The sequence below is a fragment of the Gopherus evgoodei genome, chromosome 6, assembly GCF_007399415.2.
Source record: "Gopherus evgoodei ecotype Sinaloan lineage chromosome 6, rGopEvg1_v1.p, whole genome shotgun sequence".
Classification (NCBI taxonomy): domain Eukaryota; kingdom Metazoa; phylum Chordata; order Testudines; family Testudinidae; genus Gopherus; species Gopherus evgoodei.
Genome location: NC_044327.1, coordinates 7,960,862 through 7,984,556, shown reverse-complemented (window position 1 = coordinate 7,984,556; position 23,695 = coordinate 7,960,862). Strand labels below are relative to the sequence as shown.

The window sequence follows — 23,695 nt, the reverse complement described above, 5'->3', positions numbered from 1 at the left end:
GAATGGAGAACCTACTTACTTGAGGAGACTTAAGGAGGTTGGCTTGTTTAATCTAACCAAATGAAGGCTGAGGGGAGATGTGATTGCGGTCTATAAATAAGATCAATAAATATCAGGGAGGGAAAGGAGTTATTTAAGTTAAAGGTAAATATTGGCACAAGAACAAATGGATATAAACTGGCCATCATTAAGTTTAGGCTTGAAATTAGACAAAGGTTTCTAAACGTCAGAGGAGTGAAGTTCTGCAAAAGCCTTTCAAGGAGGGTAGTGGAAGCAAAAAAACCTAACTTGTTTCAAGACTAAGCTTGATGTGTTTATGGAGGGGATGGTATGATGAGATTGCCTACAGTGGCATATGGCCCGTCTGCGACTGCCATTAGTAAAGATCTCCAGCTATCAGAGATGAGACACTAGATGGGAAGGCTCTGAGTTACGACAGAAATTCTTTCCCAGGTGTGTAGCTGGTGGGTCTCACCCAAATGCTCAGGGTCTAACTGATCACCATATTTGAGGTCAGATTGGCAGAGAGCCTGGAGGTTTTTCCTTCCTCTACAGCATGGGACGTGGTCACTTGCTAGTTTGAACTAGATTAAATGGTGGAGTCACTGAACTTGAAGTCTTTTAAATCAAGGTCTGAGGATTTAGTAGCTCAGCCATAGGTTACGAGGCTATTACAGGAGTGGGTGGGCGAGGTTCTATGGCCTGCGATGTGCAAGAGGTCTGACTAGGTGATCATAATGGTCCCTTCTGGCCTTAAAGTCTAAGATCTCTGTATGACTCGTTAGGATTTAACATACTGGATCAGACCATTGCACCAGCAAGTGTAGTATCTTACATGTAGCCTGTGGCTGACATAACGTCTATTTGGAAAACTTGCTTTCCATGTGGAATTTTAATTGGACTCTTGTCAGATCAGAAAAATCTTTCTTCCAACTCAACGAAGAAGCCGCTTTAATGACATTTGGTTAAATGTTGGGGAAGGCAACTATCCAGTCATGAGCAGTTCTTCGTGCCTTTGTTAGGAGCTTTTCCCACTTCCTGGTAATTGAACACTGATGTTTGCTGACTATATGAAAATTGCTGCCAGAGCATTGAAAGTGGAGAACTAGCCCTGAAGGTTACTATTTGAAACTGTAAATGTCTGTTGTTGGCAAAAAAATAAGTAGAGCTGATTTCACTTATTTCAAAAGTCACAGAGCTTGGTAAGACCAGGATAGCTGGGTCTTATTGGAAGGAAGGTATGTAAGACATTTTGTCCTCTGGAATAAAGCCAAGACTTTTAAAAATGTGTGTAAAGTTAGACTCCTAGATAAGTTGCTTGACTTTCCAAAGTACTGAGCACTTACCAGTTAAGACTCTTGGACATTGAAATTTTAATATTTCTATTGCCATAATCTCTCTCTTTTTAGCTCTTTGTCCTAGTAGAACTCCAAGCCATAACACTGGTATGTGCAGTGACAGCCCCAATAATGGAGTTTGCCTGTTTTGGCCATAATGTGACTTTACCAATTCTCATCTTCCAAATTGCACTTGGTTATTCTGTAGAACTGGGTTGTCTTGTATGGATTTTGACTGAAATGAAGATGTTTCAGTAGCAGTTAAAACTAATAATGAAGCATGTTGCTTTGCCTTAAGTTTGTGTATGTTAATTTGGTAAATGCTGCTTTTCATAATCAAGTGCAAACACATCAACAAGAAAGAGGATTATCCTATTTGTACTGTTCACAATACATTTATTGAAAATATCCTTTTTTTGACATTTGGAGTCAAGTTTAGATCTGAGTTTCCTTGATGTTTGATAGTGTTGCAAATATTACAGCAGATATCTCCAGATAGTGCTTTTATACATTTTCTGAGCTCTTTTAATTAGAGTATGAGCAACTCTTTAGTCTTGGGAAGACATGTCGTGTTTATCTTCATAGTAAACACACTTCATGAGCAAGAAGCAGTGGTGTTTAGAGATGGAGCATTGCAGGCGGGGAGTTTGCTCTTTCTTTTGGTCTCAGAGAACCTGGCATTAGCTTTGGGCTGAGATTTCTGAAAGGATGGATTGCCCTGTGTACTTTTTGGCTACCTTTCTTCCAGGACTGATATATATGTGTAAATAAAGGCAAGCTACTTATGTTGGTGTTTGCAGAAGGGAAGATTGTCTTGTCTGTCAGCAGAAGGAAGAGTTGGATAAGTTACATGGATATCATGAATCAGTTTTAAAAAAAACCTATTATGTTGGCCAGTGTGAGATTGACATCCAGGATATTGCACAGGAAACAGATAGAAATCCTTGCATACACATGACATACTGTGTAAACACAAGTACTGAGATGCTGACAAACTTTTGCTTGATTAATACATCTAGTTCTGTTAGGCTGTTCTCCCTCAACGCTGTAGATGGATCCTGTAAGTGTGTGTTAGTCTGAAAAAGCTACTGAAAGATCCAGGGTTTTACCCTACAGAATTATGTCTTGTCTTCAGAGGCAGATTAGGGATTTGTGGGGCCCTGGGCAAGAGCAAGTGAGGGCTTCTCCCTATCCCTTCTGCCTGCATTCCCTCCCAGCGCTCCTGCCAGGGAGCGGGGTTGGGGCACAGGGGCTTCCCCTATCCGCCCAGCGCTCCTGACGGGGATCAGCGTTGGGGTATGGGGGTTTGCCCTGTCCCACCCACCTGACACTCCTGCCGGGTAGCGGGGTTGGGGCGTGGGGCCTTTCCCTGCTTCCCAGCAGGCTAATCTGCCACTGCTTGTCATGAGTTTGAGCATGCTGTACTAGCTTTTGATGAAGCTTTTCCCAATTTGTACAGGTGTATGTGAGATTAGAATCAGGTCCCTTGTGTCTTTATTTCTGACGATGTTTCTTCAGTGATACTATCAACAAACTTGAAAAATAGAAATAAACAAACAAGTCCAAATTCAGCCATCCCAAGAAAAATGCTATATGGAGCTATTGTATGCTTACAGAAGCTGAACTGAAAGAGAATCTCTTCATGACTATCAAAAACGCTTTCGCCAAAAGGAAAGTAAGATGCAGAGTCCTTATCTTCTGTTACACAGAATTATGTAATTATCCTATGTTTTCTCCTCCCCATAGATGGCTTCAATGAAGATGTTCCAGATTCAGTTCCACACAGGTTTTGTGCCCCGGAATGCCACCACAGTGAAATTTGCTAAGTATGTGAATATTTTGCTGAACACAACTTGCAGAAACTTTTTTCAAATTATTTTACTTGCCAGATCAACAGATCTAGGGGGGAGTATGTGATTTACTAGTGTGGGAAATGGATAGCTTTCATTTTTAACAAAATGAGTCCTGGCTTTTGATTGACTACGCTTCCATTGACTCAGTGTCTCTTGATGAAGGGTTTTCTTGAAATTTCTTCATAATAAATCATTCCTACGAGATTCAACAGGGAAAAAGTAACCAAATCCAATTGGTTTTATGCTTTGTACACCAATTCCATAGAAGTACTAGTCACTTAACTTGCTGCAGTCCAAGATAGTGAACCTGATGGGCTGATTTGAATATTTGCCTTGAAAGATTTTTCATTTGTGATTTTATTACATCACCATCTTACAGGTATGATCTGGATGCTTGTGACATTCAAGAGAAATATCCTGACTTATTTCAAGTGAATCTGGAAGTAGAGGTGGAGCCCAGAGACAGACCGTGTAGTGAGCGAGCACCATGGGATAACTTGAACATCAAGGGACTGAATCCCAAGATCCTTTTCTCCAGTCGGGAGGAACAACAAGAGATTTTATCGAAATTTGGTAAAGCTTAACTTTGGAGCCATTAGAAATTTTAGCCTGTTTCCTGTCCTTTTTAAAGCATTCCAGTTCAGGAATCATTTTGTTTAGTTTTCAGACATAAATATTTAAACAGGCTTTTAAAAGGGAAAACTTAATTCTTGTGAATAGCTGTGCAGTACCCTTGCCTGTTATAAAAGAATAGGAGTTTTCCTTAATACTAGATTGTAATTAGCCCAGTCTTTTTATTTATGTTGGCACTGTTTTCACCTTTTCCCAGAGCTCTGGAGGCCCTATTTGGAGTGACATATCAAACAAAAAGACTTGGCAGTTGAGCCCTTCGCCTCCAAAACCTGGGGAGAATTCCCTCCGCTTTCGCTGATTAACTGAGTTTAGGACTTTCATCAATGCAGTTCAAAGTATTTTAGCATTCTCTAGAAGTGGCCTTTTATACCCATAGTTCAAAATATATTGTTATTGAAATGTTTCTGGTGCATAGTCCAGTAGAGTTATGGCTTCTTTCTCTCAAGATTTCCTCTGCATTAGTGAGTATCCGTTGCTCTTGAAAGGATCTTACTTTTTTAGCATTGCGTCTTGTCTGTTTATCAGCTTCCTTGTTCTGGATATATTTTTAGTAATTTTTGCCAGGATTGCCATACTTAATGTTTGCTTTTTTCTTGGTCTCATTAGTTTTCATGTTTCACTCCTTCATCCTTTCTTTAATGTTCTCTAACATGGCTGTATTTAGAGAATACTTTTTGTCTTTCTGCTTCTTTTTATCTTTTTAAATTCAACTTATTTGCTTTTTTCCTCACTTTTCTCTTGATCCAACATAGTCACTTTTCCCCTTTTTTCATATATTTTTAGAAAAGTATATTTCTGCCAGGCTTGCATTTTGCATTAAGCCTTGTTGTTCTTTCCTGAACATAATGGCCCTTTTATATTGTATTCTAGTTAGGATACTCAACTAAATCCATATTGCAAGCAACATTTTTTTGTTTTACATTAAGCTTTTGTGTTGGTATTGAAAGTGAGAGAATTTTTTTAAAAACACTTAGTTGCTATGCTCCTTTACTTTCTGAATTTGCCTCATCTTGAGAAAAAGAAAATCCTGGAAGTTGATTTCAGGGTTAAGAATCTAAATTAAATGTTTGGGTTTCAAAAACTGGAGGTGAAAATATTTTTTTAATTGAAATTTAAGATAAATGTTGTCATTTTTTTTTCTTAGATCATCATAAATTTGTTTTCACAAAACTTAAACTTGGGCCTGAAGCTGAGTTGGCAGGACTCCTTTAATGTTTAGCGTATCCCATACTGTGTTTTTTGAGTTTTTTGGTTTTTAAACAAAGATGGTATTGCAACACTCCAGGGAGTCAGACCCTGATGCCAACACTGTAGTGTATGTTGACACTTGAGCTGGAAGCAGAATTGTCGTTTTGGGTAGGCGCATGCACACTAGTTTTGAGCTATCACACTAAAAATGAGAAGGTAGTTATGGTAGGGCGGGCTAGCTGCTCTGAGTACATGCTTAGGGTCCTTGGCAGGGTTGTACTGGGGTGGCTAGCCTGTCCTGCTGCTACAGCTGTACTTTTTAGCATGGCTGCTCAATCAGACTAAACTGAAAACTACACCTCTACCTTTGTAGATGCACCCGTAGAGACTGCCATGTACAGAGCAGGTGTAAGGTGTTCACCAAGTTAAATACTTTATGTTCTGTGTTTGATGATCAGCTTAATTCCATTTATGCACCCTGTTCTTTCTAAAATGAAGTAATTCCCATGCTAAAACTCTCACCGGGTAGGTGTCCACTCTTTGATTTGGCATGGAGCTCTTGTTCTTGTGTGAGACTGCAGAGCCATTGATAAGGCAGTCTTCCCTAGCTTCTTACAATATCCCTCCAGCCCAGCAGCTGACCTTGAAGTAAGGAAAGTGACCAGCTCCCGCATGAGCAGGGTGCTGTCACTCACCTGCTTCCAAATTGAGCTTGACAGCTTTGTATCCTAGGTTGGCGGTACACTGTTGTTGCCTTACACTTTAAGTACTTTCTATGAGTTCATAGAACCTGTTCTTTTTGGATGTTATTTTGTGGGGGAAGGGAAACTGAGGGATCTTTCTGTGTCCTGTCTTTTGAAATGACTGTGAATTGTTCACAGCCCTCCTGTCCACCTTGTTCTATTTTGTAATATCTTCAGAGTGTTACTGGTATGCAGTAAAGAACCAGAAACTGATGGCAACTGATTTGAATAGAGTGACAGCAGTTTAAATGTATGACACAAAACTCTACTAGAATATTAGGTCTGATACCTTAATTTAATTTCACAGCTGTTACATGTGTGGCTGAAACCAGGATTAATACTCCATCCTAAATTCACAGCTGTATGGGCTTTTTCCTGCACAGAGAATAGCAGCTTGCTCATGAGATCCAACCAAGAGTTACTTCCTGACTGCCACCTTGATATGTTTTTGAGTAATATACCACGTGCTGCGTGTTAGAATTGACACAATCTGATTTTTTTCCAATGTCAGAACTCTTTGTCTAAGGTTTTTTGGCTTGAAATTCCATCTGACAGGTAAACCTGAGCTACCTAGACAGCCAGGTTCAACAGCACAGTATGAAGCAGAAGAGTCCAAATCGGATCAGTCTCCCGAAAGCGTACCTACAGAGCCGGACTCTCCACAGAGCAGCAGCACTGATGCAAATAACTTCTTCCATACTCTGGATTGGGAAGGTAGGTGAAGTTACTAATTATTTACCAAAAGGACTCATCTCTTGTGCAATACTTCAATTGTCTGTCCCCCACCTGCAAGGATTGCTACAGCATTGGCACATTGTTACATAGTGGAAGCAAAGGGACAGATCATGATTATTTCAGTTTTGTGTGTTGCCTCATCAAAGTGCAAGTAAAACCATTCAAAAATGAGTGAGCTTTTCAGGTCTGCAAATGTTGCTGTCGAGCTTCATTTGGGATCTCCAAATCAGCATAAAGTAAAGGTAACGGGCATGCATTGCTGCTCACAGATCAAACTGAGGCAGGGCTGTATCATCTCCCTTCCTTTGTGGATGCTGGCTGCAAAGCAAGCTGGTGGAGTGGCCTGAACTGAGTAGGTCTGGACTGAAAACATGGCCTGCCTGTTCTAGTGTTTTCAGAGAGCCCTGTGTCTCCACGCTGTTTCTGACTTTCCCCAGCACTTGACAGCAAAATTGCTGGAGTGCCATTGGTGCCAGGGTTACTACTGATTTTAGAGCAGTAGTATAATACAAAGCCCTTTAAACCATAATTTACTCAGTATCCCAAAGGGGAGTGTCAGACCGAAGGCTCTTCCGCAATGTCTCACTCCTGTCCTCAGCTCAGATCATATCTCCTTGTCCAGCACAAAGGGTTTGCTTTAATTGTGCAGCGTTAATAGTTGCACATGTTGAGTGGTGGAGGAATATGCTACTTAGTCACGTTTCCGGTCCATGTGCTCCTAGCAGTCAGAGCCATTCTCCTCCCTTGGCTTTGTCTATGGGAAGGGGGGTATTTGCCTCTGAGGATGGAAGGAGAGACGGGGATAGGGGGGCGGCATTTGTAGCTAGTGCTCAGTAGCAGCAGTCGTGGCCTCTAGTGGCTGGAGGATAAACCTGCAGGGAAACAAGCTTCTCTTATCTGTGCCCCCCTCCCCTCCCACACACCTTTTCTGAGCAGGGCAAGCCAGTGGCACTTCACTTCTCTGTCCCTGCCCCCTGAGCCTTCACTCATTGAGCAGGAGAATTCTGTTACCTTTTTATAACATCTTTAAGTTAAATCTGTTTTCATTCATTCAACAGAAGGAAAAGATCCAGAGACTGGAGCAGAGGACCGCTTGTCCAAAGATAATCATCCTGGACTGATTGATGACAGGGATGAAAGTGACCCATCAGATGAAGAATTTGCTGCATTTCCTAGTGAAGGAAGAACAGAAATAGTTGAAGAAAAAGAAAAACCCAGTCCTCCAGAAAAAGATGCAGATATATTCTTTGAAGCTAATTTTGAAACTCTGTCTGCCCAACCACAAGAACCTCCGTTGGAAGACCACATAGATTTATTGGGACTAGACTCAGATGTTCCATCAGAGCAGACTCAGACTGCCTCAGAGATGAAGAGCTCATCTAGTAACGCAGACTTACTGAACAATTTGTTTGTGGGTAGCACATCGCAGGTTTCAGAAGAGTTTACTGAGGACCTTTTAGGAGAAGGGGCAGACTTCTTTTTCAGCAGTCAACCTCAGCCTTCAGCTAGTAACCAGAGTACATCTCCACCCACAACATTGTCTTCTGCTGGTATGTAACTCAATTCTCTCTACTTCGGATTTGTGATATAGTGTGAATAACTGAATGAGGCAATAATTATTAGCTGCTTTACTATTTTCCTGTTTGTACACTATTTTCCTGTTTGTACACTATGTTACTACCATGTTTCGATCCGTTGCAGTCTGTCATGAGAATCCGCGAAAGGGGCACATAATACTTAGACCTTTTACTATGTACTTTGTCTATTTCTTATGACAGAATTGCTGCTTCATAACACTTAGCAGCTTTCCACATGGTCCAAGTTTACAACCTTCATTGAAAAAGCCACCTTTACTCCAAATGTGACATTGGCAGTGTTGCATTTTTCCCGGTTTCCACGACTTTGAAGTACAGCTTTAGCTGAGTTTTACTCAAATTCATCTCACTTCATTTAACAAAAAAAATCCATACAAAAGCAAAACCTTGTGCTCTCCTGCATGCAAAAGTGTATTTGTTTTATGTTTCTCTCTGGATCCAAGTACATAGAACTTACATTGCCAAGACATGAAAGGACAATTAATTACCCATTTCTTCCTCATGTTTTCCAGAGATTCATAGCAGTTTTGAGTGAAAGACGACAACTCAATCATTACTATCTGAGTCTTGCACTTGTATACAGTCATTTATCCCTGTCACAAGACAGGAGCTCCAAGAATTGTTACTAACACATCATTAAAGAACTACTGGATGTTACTAGTCTGATTCTTTGACAATGTGTGGACAGGACTGGGCCAGTGGTAGGTCTTGATCCTCACGTAATTCTGCATCCGCACCTTCATAAGACTAAAATGCAAGGAGAATATACAATTAAGCCAAACCTTACCAACTGCCTGATCTTGAGAATGCAAATCATTTTGATTTATGTAGTAGAAGTCCCGCTTTCCTTTATTTAAGAGGGCTAAAAAGCCTAGGATCCATCAGTTTTATTCCTGATTTGGAACCACTCTTAATTCTAGAGTGCAGAATTCCTTCAAGCTTAATGTAGTATTAAATGTTCCTTCAACCCAATTTTTTTTTCCAGTTTCATCACTGTAAGTGTCATTCTAAAATATCCCTGTTACAACGACATCATTTTCTTTGGGAATTGGTTAAGGGGTCTGACTTAAATGCACAAAAATCATCAGATTTGGACAGAAGACTAGAATTACATGCTACATTGCTGCATTCTAGATAACTTATGTGATCCCTGAAATATTTATTTACTGCTTCATTATTGCTGAATTGTTTGAATAAATCAAATTATTTAGGTCTAGCATTTTCTCTCATTGGCAGGAGTCCATAAAAGTTATAGTCAGTGTAGATTATCCTTTGACTATGCCCTTCTTGTACAATAACTTAGCCATGGGAAAGCACTGAGGAATGCACCTCAACCTATTGTTACATTATATAAAGAAAATAACAATCATATAGTAGGTTTTGTTCTAGTGTTTCTACTAGCTTTTTCAACTTGCATATTACCTTCTTAAGTCAGATCGATGTCTGCGATTCTGTACCTGCATGCTGAAGCAAAAGTCAGGCTGTATGTGCATGCGGATTCAGTATTCAGGATAATATGCTTTACCGCATCATATGCAATATAATCATGTTATCCACAGATACATCAGGGCTGGATTATCACTCCTGGATTCTAGTTTTTTGGAGTTAGACGAGTAGAAGTCCCTTAGTTCTTGAAGTTTATTGACCCTTGAGGACAACTGGCACAGGGCATAGCTTGAGCCAAGCCTGCTGGCCATCTCATGCCATCCCCTGCTGGGTATAAATACTGTTCCAATTAGTTCTCTCCCTGACAGCCATCACTGATGTAGCTCCCTCTTGAACACTGTGGTGCTGCCTTCTCCAGGTCGTGTCTCAGCACGGTGAACATGAATCACCTTTAGTCATGCCTTCCTTTTACTGTGGCTGTTCTGTTTTGGTGTTTTGCTAGTTTAACAGCCCACTTTGGTTACAGTTTGTTAACTGGGGCTCTGGGATTCCTATCTTGTCGCTGACTTCTGTTTAGATCTCCCTACTAATGTGAATTTTTGGATAAATGTGGGCTGATCTGAAATGAATGCCTCAAGATTGAGGGAATGGCTTGTGTAGAGAAAACTAGCGTTGTGGCTGAATTTTTATACAGTGTCAGTAAGGATTTACGTTGGAAGGGATAATTGTTTTACCTGGCTTTGATTGGCTGAAATGCTCTGTGTCTCTAATAGCATGTAAGTACTAGTGTCTGGGGGCAGGGACCAATTGTTGTCTCCTGCCGGAAAGAAGAGAAACTTCAAAAGCCTTCGTCAGTTGACACCCATGACCTCACCTTATTACCCCTGCCCAAGAGGGTGTAAGTAAGTTTTATCCTGTGTTTTTATTTGCAGTAACGCCTGCCCTCAAGATAATTTTGTTTTCTGCCTCTTTCTTTAGCTGATCCGTTTGACCCATTCACAATGTCATCAGGATCCGAGAAGCCGACTCTGTCTGGTCCTGATCTCTTTGAAGACTTTCTTAATCCAAATGCAATATCTACATCTAGTATATTTCCTTCCACACACAGCGCACCACCTCCTTCTTCCAGCTCAGACTTCTTACATTTAGGTAAGTGCTTTTGGCATGATTTTTTGGTAAAGGTTTCTGTGGTTTTCCCCGGGGTTTAGTTCTTTATTCTCTCAGCTTAGTCAAGGTTGATTAGCATCTAACAGATCCTCTTGTTGTGGCTGCTATTTTAATAAGCTCCATGTTCCCGGTGCGCAGATGAACATGTCCAGCTGGTAGTATTTCCTGTATAGTGCTACTGTAGTAAGTCTTGGTACAATTATTTTGACAAGATTGCTAACCTTTTGCTAATCCTATGTTTAATTTTCTTCTGGGAGATGACAACGTATAACCGAGGTTACACCGAGTGTTGTGTTTTCAATCTCATTAAATGACCTAGATTACTAAACGTAAATGTGATTTACATACTTAAGGTCTTGGAAAGGGAAAGTAGAGGAATACAAGTGATTCTAGACTAGAATCTGTTAGAAGAATGTTGTTTCCTTCAACATTTCAGAACTGAGGCTAGTTGGAATTACTTGTACTGAAGTAATTTTGTTAAAATATATTTATAGGCAACATTATATAATACTTGGAGCTAATCTAATTTGTTTCAATGTTTTCTTCCAGCTATCGTAGGTAAAACCCTTTTCTCCATGTGTTTCCTTTTAACACTATATCCTAGTTAGTTGTTATAATAAATACATAAAATAATTAATTTTCCATAAATGCGAATAGAGCTAGTAATACGAACTATTACTCAATAGCAACTCACCAATATACTTTATATATATATATACACACACACACACACACACACACACACACACACACACACCAATAAAAGCAATTTCAGTTTTCCAGTACTGTATATGTAAAGTAACGCAAGAGTATTTAAAGATTAAATCATCAGTTTAGATTTGTCAGTTAACTCAGATACTATCCAGTGAAGTTGTAGACTACATGGTTGCTTTACTAAACAGAAACAAGTTACTTGATTTGGACTGTAAAAATTTAAAAATATTTGTTTAAAACTGAAGGCACAAGAATTCTGTGTCACCCTTTAAATTTTCAATTTCTGGAATAAAGCTAAATGAATCCTTGTGGGTTTTCAATTGAATTTTTTTTTTACTATTCAGTGAGATGTGATTCAGAAGTATAACTGTCATGCAGTAAATTTGCCGTAATAGTTACACCTTCAGGTTATAATTTAATTGTAAAATCTGTATTAGAAACATGTCTGAATTACGGAGCAAATAAAAAATATAGTATAGTCCACATCAGTATGTGAACATCTTTCTGTGGAGGTAGTGCGTGGATAGGGCACTTGTCATAGGTCTCACCCCCCCTCTGAACTTTAGGGTGCAGATGTGGGGACCTGCATGGACACTTCTAAGCTTAATTACCAGCTTACATCTGGTATCGCTGCCACTATCCAGAATTCTCAGTGTCTGGATCACTCCCTTTTCCTCCAAAACCTTCCCCTCCCTGGGTAGCCTTGAGAGACTCCTTCACCAATTCCCTGGCAAGTCCAGATCCAATCCCTTGGATCTTAACACAAGGAGAATTTAACCGTCCCCCCTTCTTTCCCCCACCAGTTCCCTGGCGAGTCCAGATCCAATCCCTTCGATCTTAACACAAGGAGAATTTAACCATCCCCCCCTCTTTCCCCCACCAATTCCCTAACAAGTCCAGATCCAATCTCTTGGATCTTAACACAAGGAAAAATCAATCAGGTTCTTAAAAAGAAGGCTTTTAATTAAAGAAAAGAAAGGGAAAAGAAAGGGGTGGAAAAAAAAACCAACCTCTGGGAGACAGCATATCAGCTAATCTCACAGACAATAACATGAAAACACAGGAGTTCCCCTGGGCAAAAATCTTAATACACACAAGAATCCCCAAATTTGATAATTCCCTTAATTTGCTCCAAGACAAGTACAAAAGAAAATAAACATAAACCTGTGTATCCCTTTCTAAAACTTACTACTCTGATAAGAGGCTAGTTCCTTGATCTTTTTCACTCCAGCTGAAACTGAAAACTGACTAAACAAAGGAAACTTCCCTCCTTCCTTTTGAAACATCTTGTTCCCCCATTGGTTCTCTAGTCAGGTGTCAGCTAGGCTAGGTGAACTTCTTAACCCTTTACAGGTAAAAGAGGCATTAACCCTTAGCTATCTGTTTATGACAGCACTGGACTGCCATTCAGAAGAACTTAGTTCTATCCTGGGTGAGCTGTTGATCTTCTGTTAAAAATAAATAAATAAAAGTCACAACCCCTCTCTGTCGGTTTCCATAGCTGTAAAACGAGAATAGTGAAACTTAGCCACCCTTGTAAAGGACATAGCTCTCAGAGTTTTCTAAATACGAGCAATATCTGTGCACATACTTTTAATCATAATGGGCAAAAGCAAAGTGAGCTCAAGCTGTATTTCCTACCTAGAACAAACCAACACTATGCCACATGTCCGTGATGAATTGCCCAAGGAATAATGAGAGACTCTGGCATAAGGATACTTTTCTAAAACTCCAGGTAATGGAAATTTCAGAGATGCTGATTCCCTAAAGGGGCTTATCCTCTTATTGTTGTGGGAACAGTCTGCATCTCTTTTAAATAAAGGGCTGATGATGTCAGGTAAATGGGCTGTTGGGCAGTGGCCTACCTAGAAGGCGAAGCAAATGAATGAAGACAACTATAGGTAGTGGGCCTGCGTGTGTCTCTCCTGGGGATGGCAACGAATGTTAAGGGAGCACAGGTGGCTGCCATTTGCTGTGGCTCTTTAAAATACTTTTTAAAGTCTAATTTGGACCCACATGATATAACTCTTCGTTTGTCTTCACTCCCATCCCCTTTTGTTGTTCACTTATTGCACCTTGTCATCAGATTGTAAGCAGTTTGAGGCAAGGTGCAGGTCTCACTTTACCTTTGTACAGCACTGAGCAGAGCAGGGCCTTGCTGATGAGATTAGTGTAGTGTGAATACTAGGCTGTATTCAAAAGCTTGTAAAGGTGAAATACCGACTCATCATTTAACAATGTCGAAACAGGAGCTCAGTGGGAAGGGACCCATTTAGAGTCGGGTTATATGTGCCATGGCATTTCAGGGGCACAGTTCTCCATTTTCTTAAGTTGAGTAATTCTTACTGTCTCAGGAAGGGATCCTGCTAGACGGTTAACGTGACAATTAGCATTGGCCCTTCCCTCAGGCGAGGTGCACACAATTTTTCTAAAACCTTGAAGTTCCCTGTGGAAGAGAGGTAGTTTCTGCACACCAAGACAGGCCAGATTTCATAAGGCATGTTGGACAATATCCTCTGTGGGTCCTATGGCTACTGCTCACGGCTCCTGTTGGGATTTCATTTCCTTTAATGTCGGAGGAAGTGCTGTGGTTTGACACAAGGTCAGCCATGCAACTTTTTCAGCTTTGCCTTGCAGTCAAGTACAAGGCTGGGTAGGATAAATATGTGGAACCAGAAAAATGGTTGTGTGAGCTATATAGAGTTAAGAGTGAACTTACAAAGTGTGGATGATAGTCAGGGGCTAGTAATACCTTTTTCCTCACCTCTGTTTTTTCCTCTAGTTGACATCAGGGGCATTTTCTTCTTCTCAGAAGCTTGCTTTGTGGAAAGGTTTTTTTGGTACAACCTCTTGTACTTGATGGAGTAGTACTACATTACTCCGCAGTGTGCCATATTGCAAGCTGAGTATTAATCACATATAAATGGTATCCAAAACTAGGCTTGACTATATTGGATCCCACACTAGTTTGTACTTAAAATGAAAGGCCAAGCAGAGGGCTATGGCTGATTTACAATATAGACAAGGTAAGTATCATGTTATGCTCTCACTAGGCGTATAAAACTACCCACACTGGACTCATGTCAAAGCAAGATATTACTTGAAAATGATTTTCCTTTTGCAAAATTGAAGCAGATGCCAGCTTTGTGTGTAGGGGAATTTTTCATACTTTAGGGCAAGATGCAGTTGTTTAATGATGCAGGAAAACCAAATATACATGTTACCTGTTCTCATTAATCACATCTGAAACTAGGGATGATATAGAAGTGCAGGGATTGTTGACTAATACCAAGCAGTGAAGAATTTTTTCTTCTCTTAAAGGTGTATCCCAGTACTTGTTTCTTTATACAATGGTATGGCCTATTTGCATATTCTCAGCTGAGCTGCTGTGTAACTGGTCAATATGAAGGCTGTCTGATGATAAATCATCACTTGTGCAACCAAAAATAATGGCAAAGAAAGTTTCAGTATCTACTTAGATAACAAGTGTTGCTCAGAAGAGGAATTGTTTGGCAGGAAATTAGAGCAGACTTAGGGGGAAAAGTCTTTGCATGGATTTAGAATCCTACGCTGTATCTGACTCTCAGGCTGTCTCTCACAGCCTCTGGGTAGTTCTGTCAGTTGTTGGTTTGATGTATGAAGGGATTGGTGGAGTTCTGATGGTTGCCTGAATTCATCAGTCACTGAGAGCAAGCCCATATGAAGGTCTAGGCTAGTTCACCTATCATGTAATTTGTCAATCTGAACAATTACAGTAGTCCTAAAGTACATGTACTGCACTATCCACTGTCCCAGCCTGGTTGGTAACAAAAATGTAAACCTACTTATTTCAGTTTAGTTTGTTGGAAACCTGCTCATCTGGAGCCACAAAAGTTCTGTCTGCACTACAGAGATGGCCATGTTAAAACACAATTATGAATCCTGGTTTTGAAAAAGCCATGTTCCAAGCATTTTAGGGAATTGTTTTGAAGGGACAGTCAACCTGAATTCTAGGTTGACTAGTTTAAGAAAAAAAAGAAACAAACAACCTCTCCAGATTCTAATAGAATGCCCTTTAAATAATATCCAGAATAAAAATAAGAACTTCCTCGTAAGGCTTTCTGCTCCCTGCTAATGTTTTATTTGGGTTTTTGTGGCAATTGAGAAACCAACTACCTGGATATTCAAGGGAATAACACACTTGTGCAATTGGCAGCACTTTATGTAGGGTCAGAATAAACAAGTTGAATGTGCATGCATCTGACGAAGTGGGTATTCGCCCACGAAAGCTCATGCTCCAAAACGTGTGTTAGTCTATAAGGTGCCATAGGACTCTTTGTCACTTTTCACAGATCCAGAGTCACACAGCTACCCCTGTGATACAAGTTGGATGTGTGACTTTTCATTTACAGCAATGTTAGGTGTTATAGTACAATAGCAGATATGAAGCTGTCTTTAAGAAGCGCTTGCAGGCATACTGACACTTGAATCCTGATAGATACATATGCCTACACATAACAGGATTGTAGTAGTGTCCTTCGTGGCCCAGGTGGTCTAGTGGTTAGTGTCCACTCATCATTGGGGAAGGGTTGTAATAGGAGAGAACAGGTCGATCCATTCTACTGCGCTCTGACCCAAGGCCCTCAAAGTGTCAGCAATATTGACCCCTGGAGTGGGGTGAGAATGAGCCCTCTGTTTTATCCTCCTTGGGTCGCTTGCTACCACCGCTCCCTCTGGTTTCCTTTTCCCTTTTCTGGGACCAGAAGCAAACAGTTAGCCTCACTGGGCTCAGCATACTGTCCTGGTGCTTCAGGGAGGCATCTGTAATCCCGTTTCCAGGAGCCCACCAGGGTAGCTCTGCACTTCTCCCCACTGCTGAGCTGGGTTGCTCCCTTTTCAACTCTGCTTCCAGTTGGAAGTAGGCTCTGCAGGGTTGGAGGGGCGAGGTAGCTGGGCCCAGTATTGTCCTTTTACTCGGGTTCTGTCCCAGTGTGGGTTTGTATACCCCATCACGAGGCTATTTTAACTTTGTTGCAAGATGTTCTGTCCGCACGAGCAAAAAGAAACCATTTAGGCCACAAACATGATAAAATAAGTTTATTTGTATAGTTTAGACAATGCCTAAAGGCCCTTATTCACTTCAGGTAGGGGAACTGGGCCACACTGTTCCACTTTGTCATGTAGGCAGGATGCAACAAAGCAAACGGGAAGAAGTATTAAAAATCACTGAATTTGCGCTATAAACAAGATATTTCACAAAACTAGTTACCTAGTTAGACCATTCCCTGCCCCACAGATCATACAAACCAGTGTTTACAGAAAAATAGAACAGTTCACCCACATAAAAACTGAGCTCCCCAGTGATGTCAGTCTGGGGGTGGAAATGAGAGAGGAAGCAGTAGGATGCCAGTGAAGGCAGTCAAAGGTAGTCTTTCCCGTTAGGAGGTTGTCTTTTCATGCAGTTAATAATATTCATTTAGGACAGAAGTGGGCAAACTGTGGCCCGCGGGCCACATCCGGCCTGCGGGACCCTCCTGTCCGGCCCCTGAGCCCCTGCCCCAAGAGGCTAGCCTCCAGCCCCTCCCCTGCTGTTCCTCCTCCCCTGCAGGCTCAGCTCACTGCACTGCCGGCACAATGCCCTGAGTGGCGAGCTCTTGCCGGGCAGCGCAGCTGCAGAGCTGCGGCCTGACCCTGTGCTCTGTGCTGCGCGGTTGCGTGGCTGGCTCTAGCTTAACCCTATAGGCTGCCTGTCCTGGTGCTCTGGGTGGCGCGGTAAGGGGGCAGGGAGCTGGGGGAGGGAGTGTTGGATAGAGGGCAGGGGAGTTTGGGGTGGTGGTGGTGGTCAGGGGGCAGGGGTGTGGATGGGGGCAGAGCAGTTGGGGGGATGACAGGGGGTTGAATGGGGGCAGGGGTCCCGGGAGGACAGTCAGGAAGGAGTGGGGGGTTGGATGGAGCAGCAGGGGGCAATCAGGAGCAATCAGGAAGGAGGGGGATTGGATGAGGCAGTCAAGGGCAGGGGTTCCCAGGGGTGGTTGGATGGATGGGGCAGGGGTCCCAGGGGTGCGGACAGGAATGAGAGGGGGGCTCAGGTGGGGGTCTAGGGGTGGTCAGGGGACAGGGAGGGGTGGATGGGGCAGGGGTCCTGGGGGGGCCATCAAGGGACAGGGAATAGGGGGATTGGATGGGTCAGGGGTTCCAGGGGGGCTGTCGGGGGCAAGAAGCAGGGGTGGCTGGATAGGGGGTGGGGGCTGGGCTACACCTGGCAATTTGGGGAGGCACAGCCTCCCCTAACTGGCCCTCCATACAATTTCAGAAACCCAATGTGGCCCTCAGCCCAAAAAATTTGTCTGCCCCTGATTTAGGAGCTTTTCTGTAGTTCATAGGTGGAGGTGGGATGTTAGAAGGCTGAATCTTGACCCGGCCCTTGTTTGGCCATATCCCCTAAACAGTAAGGTCCAGGCCACATCTCTGTTTCTGAAGTTGTTGTTCAGTTCACATTTCAGATAGTGTGTTTGGGTCACCAGTGTCGGGAAGGCACAATGGATAAAATGGCTTTTACAAACCATATCGTGAATTAGGCTGTTTCAAGTTGCACCTTGTGTAAGCTATTAACCTAGCTGTGGTCGCTTGAAATTCTTAATGGCACTTGCACTAATATAGGTGGAAGATGGGCCTTAACTGTTTGGATATTGCTAACTGCTGGAAAATAGCTTGCCTGATTTTGTTTATTTGCATGGGTGCAAAGCCTTTTCTTGAGTTCATCTGCAAGGAGAAATGTCTCTATTTGTAATAAGTGCAGAGTTCAGAAATCTGCGGATATCCCCTTTCCATCTGCGGATAGCCGCTTTCCATCTGTGGACCATTTTTGTGGATTGGATGTGGATACTAATTTTGTATCTGCACAGAGCTCTAATTATGCATCCTGCTTAATTGCCACCTTTTTTGTTTTTCTGCTGTCACTTCCATTACAGAACCTCAGTGCTGCGATACAGCAAACATGGACACCAGATATTTATGGTGGAAGGGCAGTAAGTCCCTTTCCAACTTACTTTGCTCTCTGGGTTTATGCTCCTCATAGATATTTAGGCAAGAAAATCCCTTTTGGGATGTGTCAATGAAAACTAAATTAGTGTTCCATGGGTGCTACAGCGTAATAAGCACACTTGCGTCAGTTCCCCCAGTAGTATTTGCTCTGTTGCACGTGTTTAATGATGACCCAATGTCTGAAACATTTTTGTATGAAATTTCTTCTTTGCCATAACAAATGGATTCAGAAAATCAGCTGAAGTTGCTTAGCATTGCGCTGCGGTGTTCCATAGATAAGCTGAGATAAGATTTTTGTATTCTTCTTTTGTGGCTGTTATGGATAGCCGATACTTTTGTAATGGTTACAGTACAGCCCAAGTAAGTATGCCTTGGTTAAATTATACTCTTGATGAAAAAGACTCTGCTATGCCCCCTCCTCCCCAGGACTGAATAGTGTTTTCTTAAACCTCAAGTCCCTGGAGAGCTTCTTAAAGGCTGGCTGGCAGCAAGGACAGTGCTTGTCGCCAGGGTGAAGAGCATGACATGCTCTAAAATCCACATTCATTGAAACAGAAATATCCTCAGATTTCAGGTGCTCCCTTCCCCCCAAACCAGGAATGGATATCTAGAGTAGAATTGTACAATTGCAAGCTTGCGTGTCACATGAAGATGGAGGAATTAGAATTCCTCCTTTCAGTCCGTATCTCTGGTCACCAGGTGCCCTAGCAGTCAAGAAAATAGAGAGCACAAATGCATTGCAAAATTGTAGATTATTCCTGTTTTACTTTCTCAGCAAACTGTTGGAGCAAACACTGAAAGCTAACATGAGGTGCTAAATATTTATTAATAAATGCCAATGTATCTAGCACTTCTGACTCTGAAAGGGCACCAAATATTTGTGTCCTTTTAGAATCAGAAACGCCCATTTTTCTCCTCGATTCACTGATGAGATTGTTGTTCAGCATTTGTCATCAGATTTCCTTTGGCAGCAAACTGGTGTCACACAGGCTCCATAAAACCCAGCAGAAATGGGGGAGGTGGGTTGCTGCTGGGGATCTCTCAAATTTACCTCCAGAATGAAAACTTTTCAGTACCATGTTGGAAGTGGATCCCTGGGCTTTTTTTTCCTCCCTTGTGGTCAGGTTTATGCATTTATTTTAATAAGAAATTTAGGGTTTGTGAAAATAATTGTACTGCTGTTAATTTAAGTGAGTGTTGGAAGGTAAGAGGCAAAACCCACTGAGGGAGAAGAAGCACAGACTGGTGTACAGTGACCTGAAATGCAAGTGCAAAGGAGAGCGACTTCTTTAGCGAGAGACCATGTCCAAGCGCTACCAGGGACGTGCAGAGTAAGACACAAGCACAGCTAGGGGCATTTGAATCGAGAAGCAATTTTAAAGTCATTAAACAGTGAATGAGTAGTATTGTCAGTGTTCATTACAATAATCCACAGTAATGAAATGGAGTGAACTCGGTGTCGGAGCAGTGATGGGTGCGTATAATTCAATAATAAAGGAATGAGTAAGTTTCATGGGCAGTAAATAATCACCAGACTTCATTAGATTGTAGGGAAGAGCTATAACAGTTGATCATAATTAGAAGTCAAACAAGTGTAGGCTTGAGCGTCTCCTGCTGTTGTTTGCAACTTGGAATAATGCGTTGGAGGGACTAGTTTGAACAAGCAGTTTTAGTGTCTTCAGAGAGATGATGGCTATTCACTTAGAGGCTATATTATGCCCTAGCTCACTTTGCCTCCTCTAACCTTTGTCAGAAACTAGCTGTCCTCGATCCCGATGTCTTTTGTTACATGCAGCAACAGAGAAGTACTTTGGCTTGAGGAATCTGATAAAATGATCAGTGGTGAGGTAGCTAAGACTGAATATATGGTATAATACTTTAGGGCTGACATTTTAAGGTGTCCTCATTAGGATCCAGAGTTAACATTCTGTTTAGATGAACAAGTCAGTTACGCACAATTCCTGTTTTAAAGATTTCTTTGCAACCATAAGTGCCACAGACTTAATTTTTTTAATTAAACAATTTGAACATAAGGGGCTAGGAAAAGGAGACTTAGTAAATACGGAGCTTCAGATTATATTCTGTTAAACCAGATCTTCAGAGTATTCCACACACACTGGGTGATGGTGCTGTCTTTTCTCAGCCTCCAAAAAGTGAGGCTTTTTGGAGTTGGAAGGCTGAGAGAATTGGAGAAGTCATAATGTTTTCCTGAGTCATGGTGATCGTGTTACAGTGCCTGGTTCTGTTAGCTGTCCTGGGTTGATGCTAAACTACATGCCAGCTTCACCAAAGAACTTTTCAGTTTCAATTTGTATCTCTGGTCATCCCTTGCTGTAGCAGTCAAGAAAAGGGAGAGCACAAATGCATTGCAAAATTGTGTATTACACCTCTGCCCCAGTACAACGTGACCCAATATAACATAAATTCAGATATAATGCAGTAAAGCAGTGCTCTGGGGGGGTGAGGCTGCGCACACCGGCGGATCAAAGCAAGTTCGATATAACGCGGTTTCACCTATAACGCAGTAAGATTTTTTGGCTCCCAAGGACAGCGTTCTATCGGGGTAGAGGTGTATTCCTGTGTGTTAGTTTCTCAGCATACTGTTGGAGGGAACGCTCAAAGCTAACATGAGGCACTAAATGTTATTTATTAATAAATGCCAACGTATCTAGCACTTTGGACTCTGAAAGGACACCAGATATTTTGCATTATGTGTATGAGTTGCTTATTCCATGAGTGAAATGCACAAATCACTGAGGTGGAGAAGAATTATGTAGCTCTAAGTTAACGTTAATACTCTAGCTGGGACACGAGTAATGGCAGTCAATTGGACGGTCCCCTCAAACCCTTTTCAGTCTATCTTTGCTCTCATTTCCTTCTGCATTTTGAATCCGGACAGGCTCTTCTTTTGCTGCATGCACGTGGGGAAGGGCCTGAAGGTTCACTCTCCACCTTTTCTTCCTAGAGTAAAAGATTCACTTGTCCCTAAAATTATTTTCCCAAGATGGAGCAGAAGATACCTTGCTGTGCCCTGCTCTTCAGCTGTCTATGGGGTCATTATGGTATTGAGCCCATGAACAAACCTTTGCCCCACATGGAGCTTCACTGGCACTACCCATAGCCCATGTAAACCCATTTTAGGAGATCAGGTGTCCCTCAGTCCAGCTTGGTAGTTCCTGGGCTGTTGAGTGGCATGGAGCGCCATTCCTAAAGTGCTGCTGGCTTGGAGCCACCTGCTCTAATGTAAAAAACCAGATGAGGACCCTGAAGCAGTGACCCATGCATGATCCCTTAGTCTGGAAGAGCTAAAGTGTTAATTTAACAGCAGCGGCTGTGAATGAAGGTACCTTTATCTTGGCCTGCTCAGCAAAGTTTGAAAATAGAAATCAAAGCTACATCTCAAGTACCCCAGTGGCAGAACCCTTCTAGGAACGCAGGAGATGTGTAAGAACGCACAGTAACACTGCATCATTTTAATAATTGGTACTAATATTGGGAATATACACCGGCCAAATAGTGACCCAGCTGGGAGTCTGGATAGCAGTCTTGAATTCTCTTGCCAAAAAGTGCAATTAACATTGTGGGTTTCTTACTGACAATTTTTTTTGCAATTTTTTTCTAGGAAATTTGGTGCCAGACCTTCCTAAAATGACTTCCTCTGCAAGCCACCCAGATCTTTTAAGTGGATGGGATTCTTGGGCAGATTCCCCAGCTACAACCAAACTAGCATCACAACAGCTGAAGAAGCCTGCACTTGAAGGTATTGTGCAACAAAAATATACTGTGTATTTCTATTGCTAAAGAAAATGCGTGCATTCCAAATATCCGTCATCTCAGCCACCCGAAACAACAGAACAACCATATGCGACTCTCATGTGGTTCATTAAATACAGTCACATTAAAGTACTCGGCTTTAAGGTACTGAAAGTTATAGACATGGTAAAAGCTAACAGTGTAACATATATAACAAGAATTTTGGAGGAGAGTCCTCAGACAAGAATCTACATAGAAAATATTGATAGCAATTTGCTGTGAATCAGGGAAACAGTTTTTGTCAACACCTTTTAAAAAGAATGGATATTTTCATCCTCTGCCGTCGGTGCCCTATACTTAACTTCTATTTGTTTTTATGACACAGGCCAAGCTCTTACTACAGGAAGCCAGACAAGTGTGCCTTCAGGTTTGTCTTTCAGCCAAGCAAAATCTCAGAACTTCGACCCCTTTGCTGACCTTGCTAACCTTAAATCTGGTCTTCCAGGTAATCTTGTATGTTTTCTTAAAAGAACAAAGCAACTAATAACTTTGTTACTACATAGAAATTGTTTTGAAAACATAGCTTGGAAGCAATATAAACCCTTTAATGCTTCAACTTCTAACTGAAGTGGTTTGAAAAACGTTTCTGAATGAGCACGTTATTCCAAAATTGCCCACCGTGAGGTTTCTTGCACCTTCCTGTGATGCATGCTGTCCTGTCAGCAATGGGATTGTTGGTCTGAGCTAGTGTGGCAATTCCTATTTACTTCTGGTCCACAAAAAATTAGGGTGATCATAACTGTGAAATGCAGAACTTCTGAAACTGCTTTCGCTGTTAGTAGAAATGTTAAACCACTCTTTATTTTATATTGGTAACTTTTAAAAAAGGAAACAGAAGACATGGCCAGTTGTAATCTCTCTCCACTGGCTTATGGTTGAACTCTGGACAGGAACTTCAAGAACTTCCTTGTTAAACTGTCTCTCAGTACTCACATATGATCAGTGTTTCACTGACTTTCATTACAGGGTTGAGGTTTTGAGGTTTTTAAGGTCAGGCTTGACAAAGCCCTGGCTGGGATGATTTAGCTGGGAATTGGTCCTGCTTTGAGCAGGGGTTTGGACTAGATGACCTTCTGAGGTGCCTTCCAACCCTGATAACTATGATCATTTTATGAATCATTATTTAGTAGTGAGAATTTTTTAATATTTAGCCACATGCCACCTCAGTGTCTGACTTCCTGAGTTGCACCCAGTGTATGTCATCTGTAAATTTACACGCAACTTTACAGACTTGGTATGTACTGTTAAAAGTAGCTATTCTCTCTCCACTATTTTTGTATAATTTTGCAGCAAGTATTGAGTTAAGGAGGAAACCTGAGAAACCTGGATTAGCGCTTCCTTTTGTCAATAGCCACATGCCATATTGCACCAAATTCAATCAAGAAAAAAAACGAATAACCAACTACTTGGCTATGAGTTAAGGTTTATGTACTGACCATATCTTTGCAACTGTACAAGACTCAAATATATAGATAGTCCCTACCCCAGAAGCTTTTTAGCCAAAAGAC

The 23,695-nt window shown here is 41.7% G+C and overlaps 1 protein-coding gene across 2 annotated transcripts in view; it reads left to right on the top strand.

Moving 5' to 3' along the window:
* GAK (cyclin G associated kinase) overlaps nt 1-23,695 on the top strand; it is a 111,899-nt gene that overhangs the window by 70,335 nt on the left and 17,869 nt on the right. The window contains exons 18-24 of one of the 2 annotated variants that reach the window (XM_030566388.1): nt 3,084-3,163; nt 3,570-3,763; nt 6,310-6,468; nt 7,548-8,039; nt 10,449-10,619; nt 21,997-22,134; nt 22,513-22,554. In XM_030566388.1, coding sequence (XP_030422248.1) covers nt 3,084-3,163; nt 3,570-3,763; nt 6,310-6,468; nt 7,548-8,039; nt 10,449-10,619; nt 21,997-22,134; nt 22,513-22,554 — 1,276 coding nt within the window. Of the gene's footprint in view, nt 1-3,083; nt 3,164-3,569; nt 3,764-6,309; nt 6,469-7,547; nt 8,040-10,448; nt 10,620-21,996; nt 22,135-22,512; nt 22,633-23,695 lie in introns of both variants that reach the window. The other variant, XM_030566387.1, reaches the window with a different exon arrangement.